Genomic DNA, 24,000 nt, shown 5'->3' on the forward strand with positions numbered 1-24,000 from the left:
AAATAAGACATGAAGACATCATTGAAAATGTTTTTAATTTTCAATTTCAATTTTAATCGCATTTCTGTATTCTCAACAGTAGCTCTTAGCATATCAGAAGGAATTTAACTTGCTTTCAGAAAATGGTGAACCCCACATTGAACATGCTTTGTAACACGTTTTAGAAACGATTAAAAACATTTTAAACGATGTCTTCATGTCTTATTTCGTTTAACAATATTCCCTACTGGTGGTGAGTTTTTGAACTTTTTTTTTTTTTTGCAGAAAATAAAATCTCATGACTTCCTGTAAACTATTACCAAGTTTGATAACATTCTGTCCAGTAGTTTTCCTTTTAGTAGGCCATTTCAAAATGGAACTTTAATTATAATGACCCTGATATCAAGTATTAGATCAAACACATTGTATCAAACATTATTCCAAAACCAAACCAAAAATTTTAAGTGTAATCTATCTTGTATCATACATTATATTTTGCCATAGAAATTTCTAATCCGAAGTGTATCAAACCTATACTACTACTATCACCATCATAAACCATAATTTGGGATTGGTTAAGAACATGGAACTTGTGATAGAATAGAACATTTGGGTAGAACAAATTTCAAATAATTGAAAGTATTGTATAATTCAGTTAATTATAAAATAGTGCGATAAATATATAGTTTAACATTTTTATTGCAAAACTCTTTTTTGACATCTATAAATAATCATATTATGTAGTATGTCATGCATCTATAGTCTATAATTTACTACTAAATACCATATTGACCAATATATAAGCTGATTCCCAATTCTTAATGATTGCTTGATTGCTATACTAGAAGTAAAATAAGAAAGCTACCAAAATAAAATTTCTATAGAAGTTTCCAAAATAGATTGACTTCATCAAACAGAATAAAAATAATCAGCTTAGTTGTTTTTACAAAAACAAGTGATTATTAACAAACATGCACAACACTTAACTCCTTCTCAGTCTGATTTTTTTTCAGAATGTCCATCCAAAAAGAATCAATTTTTTATCATTGGTATGCACTATATAATTAATTTTTATGACAAAATATGCAAAAAATTAGCGCTTGCACTTTTTCAAAAAATAAAATAATTTTGTTTATTTATAATTTGTGTAGTTTTATTTATTATTTTATTAATAACTTTAGTTATTCATTTTATTATTCATTTAATGATTATTATTATTATTATTATTATTATGTTGGGTTAAGTGAGATATACTCGGTTAAAACCGGTGGCTGTGTACTATGCCGGACCAAAGTCAAGGCTTAGTAACCAAAACAGAAATTAAAGAAGTGTATCAGTGTGTGTGTCTGTATTCAGGAATTTTCTCACAATATGACATGTATTCAATATAGTGGCCTTCTGTAGTGTGATGTATGTGTTTCTATTCAATTGTAATGTGCCCAGGTTTTTGTGTAGTGTGTGTGGTATGACACCTGTAGAGGAAAGAACAACAGATACAATAAGCACCCTATCCATCCTCCACAGATGCCTTATTTCCTGGGCGAGTTCTGTGTACTTGCTAATTTTTTCAGTGCATGCATTTTGTATATTGTGAGTGTTTGGAATGGATATGTCTACAATGTATGTGATTTTATTGTGTTTGTCAATGAGTGTGATGTCTGGTCTGTTGTGGTAAATTGTTTCATCTGTGATTATGGTTCTGTCGTAGTACATTTTGTGAGTGTTGTTTTCCAATACTGTCTGTGGAATGTATTTGTAGTATGGTTCGTGGATGTCTACTAATTTGTGTTTCTTTACAAGCTCTTGGTTTATCATATTTGCTACTTGATTATGTCTGTGTAAATAATATGTCTGTGCCAAGAGCTTGCAACCAGAGGTGATGTGTTGTATAGTTTCTGGCATGATGTGACATTTTCTGCATGTGTCATTTGTGAGTGTTGCATCTTTGAGTATGTGTTTTCTGTAGTTTTTAGTATTTATGACCTGATCCTGTATGGCGATCATGAATCCTTCCGTCTCCCCAAAGAGGCATCCCCAAGCTAACCAATTGTTTGACGCAGTTTTGTCAACAAAATCCTGGGCCATAAGGATGCCTGCCATGGAGTGCCTTTCGAGCCCACAATTGCTTAATGGTGTCTACGATTTTTATATGTTGTGTTGTGTCCATATGATGTGAGTGTAAGTTTAATGGTGTGTTATTTGAGTCTGCTAGAGTTACTGCTTTATGTAATTGTGATGGTTCTTGTTAATGTAGAAAAACTCTCGCAGTGACTGAATTTGTTTGTAGTGAAGATTAACTATGTCAATCAGGCCACATCCGCCATCTTTATGTGGAAGGGTTAATCTTTCTGTGGTGGATTTAGGATGATGATGTTTATGCTTAGTAAGTGTTGTTCTTGTTTTCCTTTGGACTTGCTCGAGATCTGTGTGAGTCCAATGTATAAATCCAAAAGAATATGTAAGTACTGGAATGACATATGTATTTATTGCTTTGACTGTATGTTTTGCATTTAACTGTGTTCTGAAAATAGCATTTAACCTACTTTGGTATTCTTTAATTTATCTTTGCTTTATTTGTGTATGTTCTGTTAGTTTGGCCTGTTGGAATCCTAAATACTTGGAGAACTCGCCCTCTTCCATGGATTCAATAACGTCTCCATTTCCAAGCGTATTATTATTATTATTATTATTATTTTTAATAATAATAATAATAATAATAATAATGCGCTTGAAAATTAAAAATAATGCGCTTATTATTAACAATAATAATATTAATAATAATAATAATAAACAAAACAAACAATTTTTATTATTCGTTTGAAAGTAAAACTACCGAAAACAATTTCCATAGATGCCATCAGATTCTGTAAGTAAACTACATTTTCCTCACCAAAAACCACAAAATAATTTTTGTAACACTGCCATCTATTGGAGAAATAGTGAAATAATCATTTAACATCAGTGAATGCATCAGAGACATTAAAATTAAAATTTTTAAAGCATTTTTCTTAATGACATACATCAAAGCCAAAAAAGCAATCACTGCATATGAAGATATGCAACAGTGACTGAGAAATAGTTAATTCTCATGTATAGTTTGTAGGCTTCAGCATAACAAGTCACAACTTAGCTGGCATTTAGCAATGGTAAATAGTAAAGTTTAGTGTCATTTTAACCCAGTACAATGTTATCACAGAGAGTTATCAAAATAAATAAAAAAAACTAAATCAAACTCATATGTAAGATGAGACATGATTATCCCCAAGTTTCTAGAATGTGTTTTCAAATTCTGTCACACAAGGGCATATGTCTTAGCAGCTATTAATATACTGATATTCATTAGTGTAGGTCTACGTTTTTTAATTTAATGACATGTAACATGCTTAAAAAATCAGTTTAGGTGGATATTATGCAGCGGTTGGCTGCCATATGTTCTTTATAAGTGGTTTAAAGCTGGATGTGATGTATACAAAAACATGATGCATTGAGATTGTCCATGTAATCAACTATTCCAGTTACATTCATTTCCATGTGATGAAAATTTAAGAAGAAAATGGGTAACCAGCTATGAATATACATCCAACTAGATAAATAACTTTGCCATCATTAGACACACAAGCCCATACAGAATGATTACTTGCAGATAGGGTTTGTGATGGCTCTACATTTGTTGCAAGGACACAAGTGTTTTGTGACAATTTATTAATTAAAATTTCACCTACTTTGCCACTTGAAAAATTATAAAAGTCAAGACTCCTATAATTAAGCATTTCTTAATAATCCTACACTTTACTTTTAATAAGATATTCAAATAGCTGGATATTCAAAATGTGGCATTATTCCATGATTTTATGGTAGTAATTGATGAAAGTAAATTAAAAACATACAAGTTTGTAAAAGAAACTATGCAAAAATCCAAAAATCTTACATTAGACTTAATTCTGTGATATTCTGTGAATATTTTGGACTACTTTATGAAATAAATAGTGATAGACAATAAGAATGGATTATCAGTAAAATTACAGAAGCGAATTTTGCCAATTATTTTCTAGAAACAAAAATAAAAAAATAGGATTCAGGTTTTCTTAATTTTACTTTCAATTTTTATCAATTTATGCATGTAATACACTTTTTTCTTTATATTAGAAAAAAATTTTAACTTGAGTAAAAATGATGAAAATGCTCTTTATAATGTAAAATATAAAAACCTTTACAATTACTAATAGAGTGGGCATTATGAACAAATTTCTATTAGTAATTTCAAAATCAATTTATATTCTCAATTCTATAGTTCTGCAGTTCTTGCACTATCTTAATGGTGGTGCAGTATGACGTAAATACATGAACCTTCTCTGGAAACTTGTGGATAGGTTGAGAGCAATTTTTTGCCCATTTAAAAATGGAAAAATAACATCAACTAATTTTCAGGTCAATACAGTATATCTAAGTTTATATTATACCAAAATAAAATTTTTGTATTGCATTATTCATAAGTTTATTTGGATTTGCAAAGTGTTTTTTAAATTCCTATTCTAGATTGTCATAAAACTATCTAAATAAATTTTTAATAACCAAATTCTTTCCTAAATTATAACTATTATTTTTCCCATTATAGAGCTTATTCAGTTGATATAGACAAAAAACAATTAAAAATATATGAAAAATAAAGAATTAAAATAATTTTAATACCTGTGTAGAACTACCAAATATTACTTTGCTTAACCAATGTTGCAATGTTTTGCTGTCTAACTTGCTTAATTTATTCATTTTACTTAAAGAACAACAAAGTTTTTCTAAACTCTTATCACACTGATTTTTCTCCACTGAAAATTTAAATAGTAATATATTAATATTATAAGAAAAACATTGTAAGCAAGCAGCAATATTTAAACTTAATTAAATTAATATAAAATTTAATACTTTAATAAACAATATAAATAATAATACTAATTGTTCAATTAACTCAATCTATTGTAAAAATAATGTTCTCAATTACAAAATCATGGTAATATATTTTTAATGTAACAAATAGTGATTAAAAATATTCATTATAATCTATTTCTTCTTTACATTATATATTAATGACGTAACAAAAGCTGATTTTATACAGTGAAACCTCATTAAAACACCACCTTCACTGACCAGAAAAATAATAGGTGAACCTCTGTATGTCACAATCAAATCATAAGTCACCTAAGGGTAATTAGGAAAATTTGAATTGGAAAGAGATGGCAAGTTTAAAACCAGAAGATTACTCAGAAACTTCATTTCTTTACGGTTTTCCGTCGGATGAGTAAGTTTATTTTTTACAAATAGAAGACAAAGTCGCTCCAAAATTTAGACGATCACCATTTCTTTCTGATGTTCTACAACGGAATTAGACAGCTGGACCTTCCTTTATAGGCTACGCAACTGCCTACTCTTTAAAAAGTTCCTTTAAAAACACAGAAAAACCAATAAAATTAAAAAATCTTTAAAATTGGTATGGTATTGGTATACTCATCCAACGGAAAACCGAAAATATTTTTGTAAAATTTCGTCACTAGAGGGATGTCTCAGACTAATCTACATTAAACAGCGCTCACTCTCAGTGGATAAAAGGAGCCAGAATCCCGGAAAGATAAGATGACTTAAAAAGACGTCGTAAGATCTACCATACCAATTTTAAAGATTTTTTAATTTTATTGGTTTTTCTGTGTTTTTAAAGAAACTTTTTAAAGAGTAGGCAGTTGCGTAGCCTATAAAGGAAGGTCTAGCTGTCTAATTCCGTTGTAGAACATCAGAAAGAAATGGTGATCGTCTAAATTTTGGAGCGACTTTGTCTTCATTTCTTTAATTACATCTAATCATTTTCCCCCAATTATTTGATTCTCTCTACCCTGTGGGCACTAAGGAGCCCTTTTTTTCATGCCTATAATGAGTTTGGCCAGACTTAAAATGGGGCAGCTGGATGGTGAGTAAAGGGGCCTAACATATTCAGAGTCAACTCAAATTCTAGGGATCCTTCACCTGTATTCAATCTGGTGGAGGATCCCAGAGTGGTAGACTGATGCCTTTACCAACATTCAGTTATCTAGTTGGCAACATCCAATCATTTAAGCATTCTAACTTTTTAGATATGTTTTTTCTACTACTTGAAAAGAAACTTCAAACAAAAAGCAGAAAGATCATTGTCTAAATTATTCTGAAAAATTCACATTTCCAGTTATTTTCACACAAAAACCAACTCAGACAATCTATAAATATTTAACATCTTCCTATCAAATTCATTTATTATATATACCATACCAATAATAAAATAAAATATTTCATCAGTAATGTTACTCTCTCCCTATTTTATAATTATTGTAAGCTCTATAACTATTCTATATGATATTAATATCATTTCTGAATAAAAAAACTGTTTTTGATATCAATGTTAATAAATGAAATTATATGAATCCTATTCATTCCAAACTCACTCTTTCTTTCTCTATCATTTTATAGGTCAAAAGTACTTAAATTTCTTATTTCTAATTTAGTCTTTAAATTTTCCAAACAGCAAAACTGACTGACATGTCAATAATTCAAAAAAAAAAAAAAAAAATTATATTTAATGTTTATTAAAATTATGACTCCATATGAATGTACTTGGGTTCTAAATTTTAAAATTTCTAATATTTAATTTATGTAGACATACATATAAACAAATTTGTTAAACTTTTTTGGACATATTTAAAATGTTTTACATTTCCAGTATTAACCATAAAAAATTTTATATTTTAAGATAACTTTAAAAGCCTGGAAAATGAAATTTGAACACACTTGAAGCCAAATTAAACATATTAAAGTAAAATATTAAAACAACCATCTTTTGGACTTAAAAGCTTTTATATAAACAAACAAAATATATATTCAAGTACAGTGGGTGATTGGTTAACGAACAATTCGGACAATGAACAAATTGGATAACAAACACTTTCGCGAAAGATTTTTATGTTCGGATAATGAACACTTCACAGAACAAGCAGAAAAAGAAGCGGCATAAAATAGTGAATACTGATTGGTCTTCCCTTGTCTCCAGGTGACAATTCGAAACCTTTTGGAGTTCTGAAGACATTGACATCGACACTCAACCCAATACCAATTGGATATTATTCCTCTGAATTTTGAAACTCTCCCTCGTAATTCCAGCTTTTTGTTTACCTTTCTGACAAATAATTTTTTAGTGTCTTTGCGAGACTGTCGGGAGGGTACTCATTAAGTTTTGTGTCAGTTTATATTTACGAAAGGTGAGAGTTCAATTGTCCCATCGGATATTCGTTAATGTTTAATACCAAATTTCAAATTTCATCCAGGCCTTGCATTTAAGTAATTTTTTAGTGCTAGTTGATTTCTGTTCTCTGAATTTTTGTAAGAGCTTTTCTGAACATTTTATTTAAAAAAGAAACTGATAATATTATGGAGTCTAAAAAGAGTAGTGTCAAGAACTATGCTCACCATAGAAACCAAGCAAGAGATAATAGCCAAGGTAGAGAGTGGGCAGATGATGTCTGATGTTGCTAGGCAGTATCGCTTGAACAGGTCTACAGTAGACACATTCTTAGCTATGAAAGATATATTAAGAAGTCTCAAGCAGCTAAAGGAGTAATGAAAATCACATCTGAGAAATAAAGAGCATTGAAGAGCTCATAATGGAACCTGAAACTGATGTGATGACAGAACTCCAAAAACTCTTGAATGAAGAACACCAAGAAACTCAGCAAGATGGGATTTTTTAAAAGAGAAGAAAACGAAAGAGGACCAATGACAACATCTGCTATTACACATCTTTTGAAAAAGTGGGAGATGTCAGAACAACAGTCATCCAAACGACATCCAAACCAGGTTGAAGTTAATAGGCTTGGGGATCTCTACAATTACAATGCTATTAATTACTTCCGAAAAATCCTGAAGATGAGAGAAAAGCAATCAACATTAGTCAGATTCTTTAACCCCCACAAACGAAAAAAATATGACTATTAAAAATGCAAGACTGTGTATATATGTATTTTTATTATTACATATAAATAAACTTAGTAAGAAAGTATATATTTTTTATTTTTTAAGGTCTCCAGAACGAATTAATCAAATTCCCATAAAAACCTATGGTAAATTGATAATAGGTTAACGAAAAATTTGGATAGCGAACAAAGTCTTGGAACAGATTATGTTCATTAACCGATCACCCACTGTACTTTTGATAATGTATTAATGACAAAAAAAAACTTGCTTATGTATTTTATGTTTATATAAAAACTTTTAACACCAAAAGACAGTTGTGTAATGTGTAATGCCTAGAAAATGGAATTCATTAAAGAATTTATTTCAAAGCTAACTGTGAGGCAGGTTTATAAATTAAACTAAAAATGTTTGTATGTTCATTAAACCTATTTGCTGGAAAAGTGTAAATGGTTTTGAGTTTGGAAACAAATTCTTAATCTAGCAAGTTTTTTCCTATTACATAAGAAAAATAATGAAAGTGTTATTTTCAATATTTTAAATTAAAATAAATCACATAAATAATCTTAAAAATTAATAATGCAAAATAAAATTAAATAATTCCACTTTTTTTTTAATTCAAAACATTTTTCATGTACTAAAAGTTCTAAATTTAAAACTTACTTTGTTGAAACAATTTACTAAAAAATTTTAAAACTCTGGTGCCATATGTAGGACTAAGACTGCCATTTGCTGCTGATAACAAAATATTAATCATGTCTGAAAATAAAACATTAACAATTTTTAAAAAAGAGAGTAAATAAGTACTGGTACATTTTCAAATAATTAAACAATTCTAAATTAAGAGTTTCTGTTATAGATTTTTACTTTTAAGCTTTATTTAAAAACTATTAGCAAATCTAGAGTTATACAGATTTGTAACAAATTATTCAAAGAATGTTTTAAAAATTATTAATATAAAAAGTTAATGTTATATTTAATTATATAATTTTTAACATACATTATATTCTACATTTTTAATTATAGTAAGACCTCAATTAGCACTTCCTCAATTAATGCTGATTTGATATAACCCAATATTTAAAAGCTCCTTTAGATATTCATTTTATCATGATGTTCAATATTTTGATTTTATATATTTCATTTTTGAAAAGGTTTATTTGCAAATGGGTATTTAAGTTCATAGGAACAAAAATAGAAAATATCCCCCATGCAAACTTCTTAAAATTTAAAATTCTCTTCTGGTGAAATTGTAAAAAATTTAACTCATTCCCTTTCTTAGATTTTTATAAAAATCATTTATAGAAAGGTCTATTGGTTTAGTTTAATTTTTAGAAGTGAGTATACTTTAAACTAGTTCAAATGTTGATAAAACAAGTCAATAAAAACAAGCTATATGGGCCAGAATGAAAAATATAAATATGCTTCAGGAACCATATTTGGTCCACAGACCAAAGTTGGAGGTTCCAAATTAGATACATTCATGCAAGGTTTAAACAGCCTCACCTGAATATTTCTAATGTAAAACCTTGCATGAACATAGCAATGAAATAATCATTAAATGGCACTTGCATTGTAGAAATGGAAATAATACACAAGTGCTATTTGCTGATTTTTTTCGTAATCCTTACAAATCTTTACAAAAACTATCAGAAATATAGTAAATGTACTTCATATAGTATATAAATTAAATTAGTGACAAAAACTTGTAATTTTATCTATTTTCTTTTTTATAAACTCTGCTTTGTGGACACTGAGAGAATCTACAATAATACCCAATATAAATTCAGCCAGACTCATAAGAGAAGTTGCAACCAAAGTTATCAACGCAAAAACGTGTACGTCGGACATTCAGCGCCTCCTTCCTGCAAGCCTAAAAGTTTGACAGTGGCATTTGGAACATCGAGCATAATTCCACTGACATTCTAAATGCCATTGACAAACTTCTAGATTTATAGGAAGGCAGCACCGAAAGTCCGACTTACACATTTTTGCATTAAAAATGTCGGCCGCAACCTCTCTATAATGATGGTGGCAAGATGGTGATGGAGCTCAATAAATCTAGAACTGCCCATCTGTGAAAAATTTCCAGGATTTGTCATCCAGATTCAATCCACTGGATGACAAATACTGGAATCCCTAATGGCCTTTCACTGGAATAAAGCTGACTTCTCAATTGCCTTAGCCACCTGGCACTTAAAGTTTTAACTTCTTGACACAGGATAAAGTTCTTTATACTTGCCATAAAGCAACAAATTGTTTGGACTGGTATTTATCTGAATGTTTAAGAAACAGATCTAGAATTTCAATGTACTTCTATTAAACATTATCATAAATAATTTATTTAAACTAACAAACATAATTAACAAAGTTTTTTTTTATTCTGTGACTTTTATAAATCTTTTATTACTACATGTCTGATAATTGTAAATAGAAAATATTGTTTGTTTATTAAATAATTAGTAATTGTTATAAGCATTCTACCTTTATCTTCATTATCTGCAAAGAATTTTTCCAAAGCTCTTTTTCCAGGTGCTTTATCCAATAAACTTTCCATAAATTTTAAACATTCGTGTAATATACGCTCATCAACGTCACTGTAAATAGTTTAACAAACAGCTAAAAATAATAAGAATTTATTCAAATTCAAAAACATTTATACTGTATAATTAAAATTAATGCCATAATATTGACTTTTAACAACAGTAGATAAATCTTTATTTGGAGGTTCTCCTCCATTTCACCATGAGAAAAGTGTTATAATACAATAAGCAACCCTCTGGTAGAGTACAATTATAAAGTTGTAATTAATAAACTTGTGCAGACAAAACTTTAATCTCTTTACAATTTTAACAATAAAAAAATTTAACAATAAATTCTAATTAATTACAATTATATTTATAACAGTTTTTAATTACAATTAATAAAATTGCAACAAATTAGGAAAAAACCAAATTTTTTAGTGTTATTTCTACATTTTAATTCAAAAGAAATTATTGTCCTGGGTTTTAATTATATTAAATATGCCATATTTACTTGAATAATCCATGCACTTTTACCAGAAAATCATGACAAAAAGTTGGTGTGTAGTGTATTCAAAACTAATTTAGTGACACAAACTGAAGTTCAAGAACTTTCATTTACCAATTACTATACATTTTACTGATTTTGCTAGTGATTAATACAGTCAACAGTTATGAGTAGGAATATTAATGTTTTGGTATAATTATGATGGTGAAAATGAGGATAAGTAAAGTTAAATATACAACTAAGACTAAACGTAAATATTATGCCTTTAATCTTTATACTTAAAATCTTTATGCCTATATCATTTCTTAATTTGAGCTATTAGTCTTTTACCAGTTTTTCATCTTCAATTCAAATTGAACAACATAAAGAAGTTTCACTCCCATTTAATTATTAAGTTAATACATTATGAAATACATTACTACAAACTGCAGATAATTTATATTTACCAGGTAAACAAATTATTTTTTCCCCTTGTATTTTTATTTTTTAATACCACATGGACTTGTAAACTGACTGCCACTATACTGAAGCCTATAAAACAGTGTAAATGATGGTTGATATTGTGTTATAAGCATAAATTAGTGAAATTTGTTAAATATGTAGGTCTAATAAATTAAACTGATCAAGATTTTTCTTTTTAATCTGGAATCTTAAAAAATAGGGGCGTAGATTACTCGGTGTTGTGGATTATTCAAGTAAATACAGTAATTACACAGTTTATCAAATTAATTATGCAATTTGAATAAATCATTGTTTTACAACCACCATTTTTTTAAAAATCGGTTACTCATTATATATTTCAAATTGAAATTTCAAAATATATAAATATATAAAACTAATTCTGCAATTATCAGTTATTTTACTGATTTTTCATGATGTTCTTATAATATTTTGTGTTAATATAATTAATTAAGTTCATATATTGAAACATTTATAAAATAAAAAATTTCAATAGATAAAAATAAACTGTATTTATGATAAACGTTACATATTCCAAAGCCTGATGTATCGATACTAAGCCAAATGATTGCTGTAATCAATCAGGCTATTATTATGCTATAATTAATAATTGGAAAGAAAATAATTTGGTTCTAGAGATAGATGTTATGGCCATCTGTTGGTTATAGCTATAAAGCATAGTTATAAGAACCTGATACATAACTTAACCCAGACTTACTTCAATTGATACTCCCTAATCAACAATTCCAACAACCAAGATTCCAATAGTGGTCAAACATATAACCCTAATCCCAGATGCACAGTGATCCAAGTATGACCATAGTTTAAATTCCTTATACAAAGAAATTGCTGAAAAAGTAGGTACCAGGTTAGCCTACAAGCAAGTCCCCACGATTTATAAACTACTACATAATGGAAAAGACAAGGCCAATGAAGGTAGGGCCCCAGGAGTGTACAGTGTTCCAATAAGGGATAACAGGTTCGAAAGAGATACAGTGTACATTAGGTCCACTACACGTTCCGTATACGAAAGGATACAAGAGCATCAATATGATATTTTAAATAGAAAACATACCACCACTCTTCCAATTCACTCCACTGAGACCAGCATGCAAGCCAACCTCCAAAATACCAGATTAATCAAAATATCCTTTCAAACCGACCACATTACGGCTTTAGAAGAAATAGAAATATACAAGGCTGGCCTGAATGGCAATTGTATTAATTTCAAAGATGAAAAAAGTGTATCAAATGCATGGCAATGTCTTTATAAAAACCTGGGAAATATTGACATAAATTAATTATTATTATTTTGTAATATGTTATGTATTATATTTATATCAGATTTAATTTTATAATTCTTAAATACCACAAATTTTGTATATTTATATGTTTGATTTATATAGTTATATTTTATGTTCTAATTATTTAAAAACATGTTTAAAAACATGTGTTCTGAGCATTTCAATCAATTTCGAATACAATGTTGACCTGATGCAGATCTTGTTTAAGATAAAAAAAAACATTAGTCAATTTTTGCATTAAATTTTGTTTGTTATTGGATGTTAAAAGTTTTGTTGATTGTGATTGTACATTGGGATGTTTTATATATATATATATATATATATATATAACCACACTGGGTAATGCAATAGCTGGCTGAGTGCCATAGTGGAAAAGTACATAAGCCACAGGAATAGGAGTTGCCCCCCCGGCCAGTGCCATAAAAAGTAACTGTGAGTTATATCTAATAATAATAATATCTAAATATGTCTGAAAGCAAAGACTTGCTTGGGATCCGGATGGCATAACAGGCAAGCACACTGCACAGCAAGCAGAAGTTGTGGGTTAAAGTCCCACTTCCGGCTAGTTCTTTTCTTCAAGAATGTTCTAAATTATTTAGTAATTTATTATACCATATATCTTGGCAGATAAGACAAGGTATAAATTTTCGTCAAAGTTTTATAGTTTTAGCTTATATCTGTCCTATAAGATGATCCCCAAACTATTGACGGCCTATGAATTTAGTTTAGATCAGCGATCATCATCTGAATAATAATACTGTATAGTGTATACAGAATTATGTCCTATTTGTAATTTTTCAAATGAACAAATTTTATTTTCTTGCATCTGGCAGCTTTGCCTTGCAATTGTTGCAAACATCCACACTGATTCGGCATTCGGGTAATGACCTTGATTATTCACAAAACTGTCATATGAGTTATTCTATTTTGTGCACATACCCTACTCTGTACTAGTAAATAATTATGGTTTGTCTGTTTTTTTATAATGGTTTTAATTTATATAAATTTCAATCAAATTTTTTTTTTTGTATCTGTCCTATAAGATGAACCTGAATTTTGGGAGCCTTTTTTTATAATTCAACTATCGTCTTATCTGCTGAGATATACAGTAATTATTAATTTAGATAAAAGATGGCACCTAGCATCTATATCTAGTACCAAATTACTTAGTTTCTAATTATTAATTATAGTATAATAATACAGTGATTAATTACAGTGATCATTTGGCTTACTGATAAATGTTAGCTAACTATATACTAATTATTTACATAGCTGTAATAAAGATGAAGGCATTTCAACATAAAATTAAATTAGAATTGCATTGCACCTGTATTTGTATCTTATACAGATAATTAAAGTTTAATTTAAAAAAAAAAACATTTTAAAATATATTTGTTTGAAACATTGTTTACTAATTACCTTTCTTTGCTTGAATGATCAATCAACAATTCATAGCTACAAGACAAAACTTCCAAATAAAGATGAATTAAAAAATCATCACTATCAGGTGAACCAACAAGGTGCTCTAATGCTAAAGTAGTCTGTAAATTATATAATTATTAAGAACAATAAAAATCAAAGCGTAAATAGCTTTATAATTACATATTAGTTCAAATCTACAAAAATATATATCAGAATCATTAGTACTTTGTATGTAAATGATAAATATATTCTAACCTATTGTAAATAAATTTTATGTTGCCCGATTATTTCCCAAATCTAAATTTCAATCTAAGCCTAAGAATTTAAACAGATAACGGCCAAAATAGCTAGAATTTTTACTGGGATAGTTGTAAGCTAAGTAGAAATTGATCAATAAATCAATTCAATGCTAATAGCAGAAATGCCGTTGATACCTCCTATTTCTATAATCAAATTTATTTATGAATTAGTTTGTTTCACTTAAAAATAACTCACGAAGAAAGTCAAAAATTTTGTGTGTAATTTTTCAAAATTTAATTAAAATTTGACTATTTAATATAGTTGCAATGCAAAATTATATCTTTATTTTTGAGATAAGAAAAGGAAATATTTTATAAAATTTTTCCAAAAGAGAATTCTCTACAGTATTAGTGCTATATACAAAATCAGACCCGTTTGTTTAAATTGACACAAATATGAACTGTATTTCAATTCAATAAAAATAATTTATTGTGAAAATATATAAATATACATAACATTTCACTGAGTTATACTAGCAAAATAATATCCAAAATGTAACAAATAATTTAAAAATTTGTTTTTAAATAATAGCCAAATTTTCTGTATTAGTATATTCATTTTGCAAAATGACACCAAAACACAAAAAGTTAAAGCTAAATTAAATTATGTGCACTCTTTTGATAAATTTTTATATTGCAAATTTTTCTTTTGAAAAACAAAGACCATCACAGAAATTCCCATAAACAAAAATTATATGTTTTTTTTTTTTTAATTTCATTTTAAAATTCAAAAAGTAGGAGATGGCATTCCTAATCAGAAAACATAATAGTTCAATCATCAGATTTTAATTTGTGCTTTCATTTAATAATTGTTCAAGCAAAATAAAGTAGGTAATAAAATTATCTAAACTTTTTGTGTATTTTTCTAGAATTCTATAAACTAATCAATTATTAGATCGTTGTTTATCAACTATTTATTGTCATACATTTTAAACTATTCTAAAAATCTCCTGCAGATATCCATATAAACTCAAAAGCAATTGAATATAGTTTCTAAAATTGTATTAAATGAAATTAAGTACTCAGATAATTATGAAGCTTATTTTAATTATTATTAAATCAAACTCATAAAATCTTCAAATATTAAAAAGTGATAACTTACAAAATCAAAGAGAGATTCTGTACTGGCGTCAACTAATAATGGTAACAACACACGTATCATTTCTTTAGAATTTGAATTTCCAGGACACCAACTATTTATAATGTAAAAGATAAAAAAGTTTAATTAAGATTATAATATAATACTGAGACAATATCATTTGTTTAAATAATATAATCAATTTCAGTTTATGTATAATTATATCAACTATCAAAACAGAGCATTTTAATTCATATACATAGAAACTGAAAAAAATTATACCCATTTTTTAAACATTGCCAGTGTACAGCACAGGTAGAAAAATTTAAAGACAAGAGGGTGAGCATCCAGTAAAAAATGTGAACACATGGTTCACAAAAATTATTTGCAAAAACGCAAAGAATCCTTCACTTGCATGTATAGGACGACTTAAATATTTTGAATCAACGAAAGATGAATAAAAATCTCATCTTATATATGAGTAAATATAGTATTTTATAAGTGATTTGAAAATCTATAATTTAAACATGTAAATACTTTCTTTTTAATTACAAATTTCTGTATCAAAATAGCAAAAGTTTTTTACATATATATTAAAAACCTGCAAAAATTAAATATAAATGGGGCCAAAACTGATATATCAAACATGGATAATCATATGTCATCATTGTTATTATGCAAACTTAACAAATATCATTATACTTACACAATAAGATCGCCTGCAAATCGAACTAATGCATGAAGTAAACGCTTCAAACTTGGACTAGTTGTGAAAACAGCTTGAGCTAAAATAGTAAGTCAGAGGTATTTTTATTAAATTAAACAATAAAATTTATTTATTTCAATTAAGTAATGATGATTTATTATGTTCTATTTAGAAAATAACATATTTGAAATTTTCTGTTTGTGTTTTGTCAGAGAACAATGTTTCATTGTAATTAAATATGTATCATCATCTTAAAATGAACAAAATATATTTAAGAAACATTTCTGAACATTTGAAAAAATGCTAAGAAAAAACACTATTAATCTGATAGCAGAAGAGTGAATGTAAGAACTTAAAAATAGTAAAATAATAAATTTTGAGGTTAGAGATTTGAATGTGTATAATCTTTTATTGAAAAAAAAAAAACATTTCTGAATACATTTTATCATAAAAATACTATCAAATTACTTATATTTAAGAACAAATAATTAGCCATTAATGTATTTACACATTATTATTCATAGATAGTTAACGAACTTCAAAGAATTTTTTTTTAATTTATTTACAAAGCTTCAGATTCTAAAAGTGTTTTATATCTATTCTTAAATGGCTAATTTAGTTAAAAAAACAAAAACCAAAAAAAAACTTATTTTTATGATACTGCTACTGAACTAAAATGAAACTTATTTTAGTAAACACAACAGATTCATCTGAAAATTTTTTGTCAGGAGAAAAAATGAAAAAACAAAAAAAATTGCACTTATAATAAATTAAATAACTATACTATCTGCAAAATTTTTTCAAATTTAATTGAATTATAGCTAAATTAATCATTTTTTTCATTCGAATTGCTAAATTATTTAATAATGAAATATAGGCATTAATAAAAACAAAGATTAGAGAAATATTTCATCAACATTTATATATTATGAAGTTACATTGTTTAAAGTATTTGATATCAAAAGTTAAAAAAGAACAACAAAATTGTTATATAATACAACAAATTTTTTGCATTTGTCGTATTATAGAGCAAAAACCAATAAAAAGCAAGTCTATAAAAGATAACACAAAGAAAGAGAAGGAAATAGATTTTACAAACCACTAACAAAAGACACTACGAAAAGAATACAAATATGAAAATATATATTAAAAAACCACAGCTTTAACAAAAATATAAACCAAAAGTAAAATGAAAAACTCCAAAAGTTTCTTTTTAAATAAAAAGATAAAACTTCTCAATATAAAATATAATAAAGAAAAATGTGGTTAAAGTATAAGGAAAAACAAAGGAAAAACAATATATTTATTAAATATTGCTAGTAAGTTACAATTGTCTCTACTCTGATTTATTAACTAAAATTAAAATATTTTGTTTAAACACATCCTATTATTTTTCTGATTTTTAAAATCTAAGACCAATCTTTCATTTTTTAATATGGATAGGGGTCTTTATTACACGGATTTTTCAAAAATGTATCTGCCATATAAAAACAGAATTGGATGTATTATGATACAGGTAATAAAGTATAATTTTTTATTCGAATAAGAGAGATTCTGTTGTAATAAATGCAGAGTGTGACAGCAGAGTAAAGTGAAAAGCGAACTGCTTGGTTTGAAACACAGAGTTTAATCTAAGCTGTATATACTACACATACCAAAAAACAAAGGGAGATAAAGTATGAAGTACAAAAATGTAGTTATATAAACAAAAGTCTCATCATCATCTGGAATGTCCCTAGGAGAGTGTCATGATACTCTCACCAACAGATTCATAATAGTTATATTATTTTATATCATATAATTTGCTACATATTTATTATAAATTTCAGCAAATTTAGGTTTTATTCTACTATACAATTATACAAATAGAGGAATAATAAAATATGATAATCTGTTTTATTTTGTTTAAAACTTTTAATAATGCAATATCACAAATTACAATATTTAAGTATGCTAAAATCTAACATATTAACATCTGGAAAGAAATTTTAAAAATTGTAATGTGGAATGTTAAAAATAAATTATTATATATATTTATAGTAAAAATCTTTATACCAGAAAGTGATGTTATATGTGAATTTTCAATCGTAGCTATATAACTCTCTGGAGGAATTATATCATTGGCAAAATCATTTCTCTGAAAATAATGAAAACAAATTTAACAATTTGAAAATAAATATTAACATTAATTTTAACTTAAACAAGTAAATAAAAAATTTCAGAATGGGAGTAAAATGCTTCTCTCAATTATTCAATGAAAGTATTTGCAAAATTGAAAATTTTATTTTTTAAATTCAGAATTTAATATGACAAACATAATTTAAGAATTCATACAAAAAAATTTATATATATATATATATATATATATAACAAACAATTATTTCCTATACTAATAATTTCTTATATTCTCATAAAATATATATCAATTATACCCAAGTTATTGTTGTCACATTGAAAGAATTCCATTTGTCTAATGCACTACGAAGTCCTGCTGGCAAATGACCAGCAACGGCTAAAGTAAATGTTGATAATTTTGTGCATCGACTAGATGCCATTTTAATTATGATATCATATGCTTGTAATGTTCTCAAATTGGGAATTGTAGCTTCATCAACAGTCCCAACATTATCAGCCATCTGATAAAGGAGTGACCATCTGGAAACCAAAACAATAATTACAGTTAGGTTACATATGAACAAAATCCACTTAAAGAAATTATAAATTTTAATTTATCTTACTCTGTAAATAAATTTCTACTTTAATTTTAATAAAAAATTATTCTTTATTCTAATTACATAACAACATACACTTATATATTGAAGTATAGGTTAGAGCTACCTTTTATCATTTTTCTTAATACACCTAATTACATTTTTATATGATTTTCATTTAATAGTCTGGATAAAATTTAATTCTCTTTTTACATGATTTATTTGATCTAATATTTATCAATAAATATATCTTTTTAAAAATTTTCATTTGATTTGAATAAGATGAAAGATATTAATCTTAGAATTCAAATAAAATAAAGATTTTTTTCACATACCTTTTCTAAAAAATTATTATTATTTTAATTCTTAAATTTGCATTTATAATTGCTACAAGTAAATATTAAGATTTGGCTGTTTTTTGACTTATTTGAACATGTTTAGTGACAGTCAGCCTTTCATTCCAACTTTATCCTATTAAAGACGTTAGAAGCATTTATTTTGAAATCTGATGATTTTTTTTCATGTGATCGCATTTCTTTCAATGTGGAATAGTTTTGAATTTTATTGTGTGTTAAAAGCTAGAGACCTTTTGATGTTTTATTGAAGTCAAAGAATAAAATTAAAAATAAAATGTGCATAAATAATATATATTTATTAAATATTGCTAGTAACTTACAATCGTCTCTGCTCTGATTTATTAACTAAAATTAAAATATTTTGTTTAAACACATCCTATTATTTTTCTGATTTTTAAGATCTGAGACCAATCTTTCATTTTTTAATATGGATAGGGGTCTTTTTTACATGGATTTTTCAAAAATGTATCTGCCATATAAAAACAGAATTGGATGTATTATGATACAGGTAACAAAGTATAATAAACAACTCTGGGAGAACAATATGATCATTTCAATAACATAAAAACAACTTTAAAACTTATGGTAAAGAATATCTTTAGTTAGATTATTACACATACTTCTATTATATATAATTATTATATTAATACAGAATATTATTTGTTTTAATAAACAAGTAAAAGAACAAAAAGATTACCTTATACATGCAGAATACATTTCTACAAGTTGAAGAATGATGGGAAACATATCTTGAGCTAATTCTTTAGCTTCATTATTTCCACTGTCATTCTATTAAATTTTGTAATAAAATGATTTTATTATTATTATTATGCAACTTTTGATAATCCTGAAAAATTTATATAAATTCTTTATATTTATAATTTTAGAATAGATATAATTTTAATTATTTTAATACATTTATCAAGTAAAATTAGACACCACTGATTCATTATTCTGTTTTCATGATCCATTTTATTCATCACATTAGTTAAGCTGTAGCTTAATTACCTATTTAATGTTTTTATTACTATCTAAAAGAAAAACTGTTGAACATATGAAATTTATATAAGATTAACACACAATGTTTTAAGGTTGTTATAAACTAATAAATAACTTAAAAATGTACATCAATATCAATCAATCTTATATATAAATGTTTGCTTAATTTCATGCAAAATTACGTGAGATTTTTGGTGTTACTTGTTTTTCTTTTAATAATTTTAGGAAAATAATCTCTGATACTGATTCTTTTTTCAAGGTATTTATTTTTATTAAAAAGGTTAAATTGTTTATCTCATGATGTTAACTTTATGGTAATGTGGTTTTTTACCCTTTTAGGTTTATAATGAAAATTGTTAGTAATTTTTATGTTTATTGCACCCTGGGGATGGCTTGCTTGTTATTTGACCAGCAATTAGCTTCAGATATTTGGGAGACTATCCGATTTGTGAATAAGAGACTAAACTGATCATTTTCATTTTCTAGGTAAGATATAGCCTAGTTTTCTGGTAATTATTATTTTAATTTTGTGTTTTGGATAGTTCTCCCACTTTTTGTTTTTTATTTTTTATGTTTAGAATGAATTTAATTTTTGTTTTACTATTGTGTTTTAGTTAAAGTTGTTGTATATATTTGTTGTGTATTAATGAATATGTTGTATAAGCCTGTATAATTTTTGTATGTTTCTCTCTGCATCATTATTGTACCAGTATGCTTGATTAAATAAAATAAAAATAAATTTTGGGAACATATTAACTTTATTCTATATTAAAACTAATTATATATATTCTATATATATACTAATGCCATAAAAAAAAAAAATAAATAAATAAATAAATATATATATATATTTATATTTATGGGAGTCAACACAGTGAAAAAATCAAACTTTTATACTCTCATCCACTACTTTTTCCAAACTCTCCTATTCTCAGGTAAGTTTTTAGCCCAGAATAAAGTTAAATTCCTTTCCTCTAAAGTCTGCTTAACACTATTAATCAACCCTCTTCTACGTTGTCCCTTTGGTTTTTTTCTCTTTGAATTTAGCTTCAAATACCTGTTTGGCTAGTCTGTCTTCTCCCATTCTTTCCAAATGGCCAAGATTAGCACTGCTTACTCTCAACTGAATAATTGTTATCTTAAGGTTTTTTCTTATGTCTTCATTTTTAATATGCTTTTGCCACTCTATCCATCTATTAATACCATTAATTTTTCTCAATACTCTCATTTCTGCTGCTTTTAATTTTTCTCAATACTCTCATTTCTGCTGCTTTTAATTTTTGGTCAATTTCTTATTTCTCACCCAACTCTCAGAACCATATGTCAATATAGGTTTAAAAACTGTGTTGTACACAGCTAGTTTTGTGTTATGACTTATTTCTTTATTTCATGACATTAGTACAAATAAAATAACTTTGCATATTTTATAATTGCTATTTTGTTATACATCATATATACCATATATTCCAACATATAAGACGACTTTTTAACCCAGGAAAATCATCTCAAAAGTCGGGTCGTCTTATAGAGCGGTGCTGCAGTTGGCCGGGATACCCAGGGAATGGATAGAGATAGAGCAGCGCTGTGCCCAGAAAAACACGCATCTTTCACTCGCCCGGCCCACTTTTTTATGTATCCTATTACCATACCGCTTTCTCTCCCTCTCAGATCTCGCTCCTGAGAACTGCAGTGAAGTGGCACAGGCACACATGTGCGAGATCTGAGTGGCAGAGAAGGGGGTACAGTAATAGGATATAAGGGCAGACTGGTATGTCGCGACATCTCGCTTCAAAATTGGGCTAGAATTGATCTTTTGAAATAAAAAAAATTATTGGGAGAAAAGAATTGATAGCAAAAGAGATGCTCGTGATGGTCGCGATCGATGATAGCGATTATCGCAAGTGTGTTTTTCCGCCAAATTTTTCCTGTTCGATGACAAACAGCCTGATGTTTATAAGTGACAGTTTACCTGCTAAGTACCTGCATGTTATAAGCATTTGAATTAAAATTACCATATTGAAATCAAATCTGATTTTTTTTACTTTTATTTGGTGTGCGTTGGAAGAGGGGTAGTCTTATTTGGCGAGTATATCCCAAACTCTATATTTTAACTGTAAAAGTCGGGGGTCGTCTTATACTCCGGAATATATGGTATTAATTTTGATGTAGCTGTTATAATTATCATAAATTAATGTCTTATCTAAACAAAACGATAAATTTTTATTGTTCTGATAATGATCTATTAATGCTGCTAAGATTTTCTTCAAAAATTCTAACTTTTAAACTCTTAATTTAATTTTAAAAATTTTAACTCTTACATTTTTTAATAGGAAACATTTTATTATTTTATTGGCTTTCACTTTTTTAATAATCTCATAAAAAAATGTATGTTTTAACATATTGTTTTCTATGAGTTTTAAGACATAAAAAAGGAGATATATTTATTGAGATTACATCATTTCTTTTTCTTATGCTTATTCCAAACTGAATAAAATAATACTACTTTTACTTATTTTTTAAATACACTTTCTATTTTCATACAAAAATTTGATTAAATGCATTTAGTTGTTTTTGTATTCAATTCAATTTGTATCTACCATGCTTATTTCTTTAATGTATGCTTATTATTTGTAAGTTTTCAAATTTGTGTTATTAGATTAATTTCTTATAATAAAAAGTAAAATTTTTATGAAATGAATAAATAAAATATTAAAAAAGTAATCAGTTTTTCAAGCTAATATATTAAAACTTTTAAATAATTCATTAGAAAGTTATTACTTCAATATTCAGAATTAAGCAAAAAAATATATATATATTTAATAAAGCATATTCAGTGAAATAAAATCTTTATTAATATAACATTAAAACAAATACTCACTGATGGTTTTGAAAAAAATTCATCTAATGACGCTTGAACTTTAGCTATTATAGTTTCTAATACAAATACATCTATTAAATGCGGTAACTGTTGTTTAGGAATACAATCTTTAGATGAAGATGGTCCTTGAGATAACTGAAATACAAAATCAGATTTAAAACTTAGCCATTACATATATAATATTATGTATAATTTAAACTACAATATTGAATACTTTTTATCATCTATATCCACTAAGAATTAATAAAATAATTTATGAAGAATCATATTTAATATAATTTGTATGTATAACATTTATATAAAACATTTTGTCCCTAATTTATGAATACTATGCATTTGCATAAAATGATCTTATAACAAATAATATATACAGTAAAATCTGTTCAAAACAGAAACCTGCTTAAATAGGAAAAATTCTTCAGAATGAAGTGATTTTCCATATTAAAAAAAACTGTTCAAAACAAATTTGCCTAAAGTACATAAAAATATACAGTACTGCACAATTCTGGTTTACACAGGTTTTACCATATTGATTTTTTCCATCATAACTAGATTTTCATGTCATATTTGTTTGGCAACTTATTTCATTGCAATTCTGTCAGATCTTAACAACATTTATCATCTATAACATGGTAAATTTATTTTTTCTAATATAAAGAGAGGTTGTGACCGACATTTTCATCGCAAAAACGTGAAGGTGAACGACTGATGTCAAACACCGCCATCCGGCAAGTCTAGAAGATTGACAATGGCATTTGCTACATCTAGCAAGGCAAGTAGAAGTTCAGCTTAAACTTCT

The 24,000-nt window shown here is 27.0% G+C and overlaps 1 protein-coding gene across 1 annotated transcript in view; it reads right to left on the reverse strand.

The window, feature by feature from the left end:
* Positions 1-24,000, reverse strand: part of poe (E3 ubiquitin-protein ligase-like protein poe) — a 187,860-nt gene that overhangs the window by 104,082 nt on the left and 59,778 nt on the right. The window contains 10 exon segments of the mRNA XM_067288343.1: positions 4,669-4,802; positions 8,623-8,718; positions 10,444-10,556; positions 14,172-14,293; positions 15,576-15,666; positions 16,258-16,336; positions 18,313-18,394; positions 18,690-18,912; positions 20,022-20,113; positions 23,202-23,336. Of these exon segments, the coding sequence (XP_067144444.1) occupies positions 4,669-4,802; positions 8,623-8,718; positions 10,444-10,556; positions 14,172-14,293; positions 15,576-15,666; positions 16,258-16,336; positions 18,313-18,394; positions 18,690-18,912; positions 20,022-20,113; positions 23,202-23,336 (1,167 nt within the window).

The sequence above is a fragment of the Centruroides vittatus genome, unplaced genomic scaffold, assembly GCF_030686945.1.
Source record: "Centruroides vittatus isolate TY-2023 unplaced genomic scaffold, ASM3068694v2 scaffold_861, whole genome shotgun sequence".
In the NCBI taxonomy this organism is placed as follows: Eukaryota; Metazoa; Arthropoda; class Arachnida; order Scorpiones; family Buthidae; genus Centruroides; species Centruroides vittatus.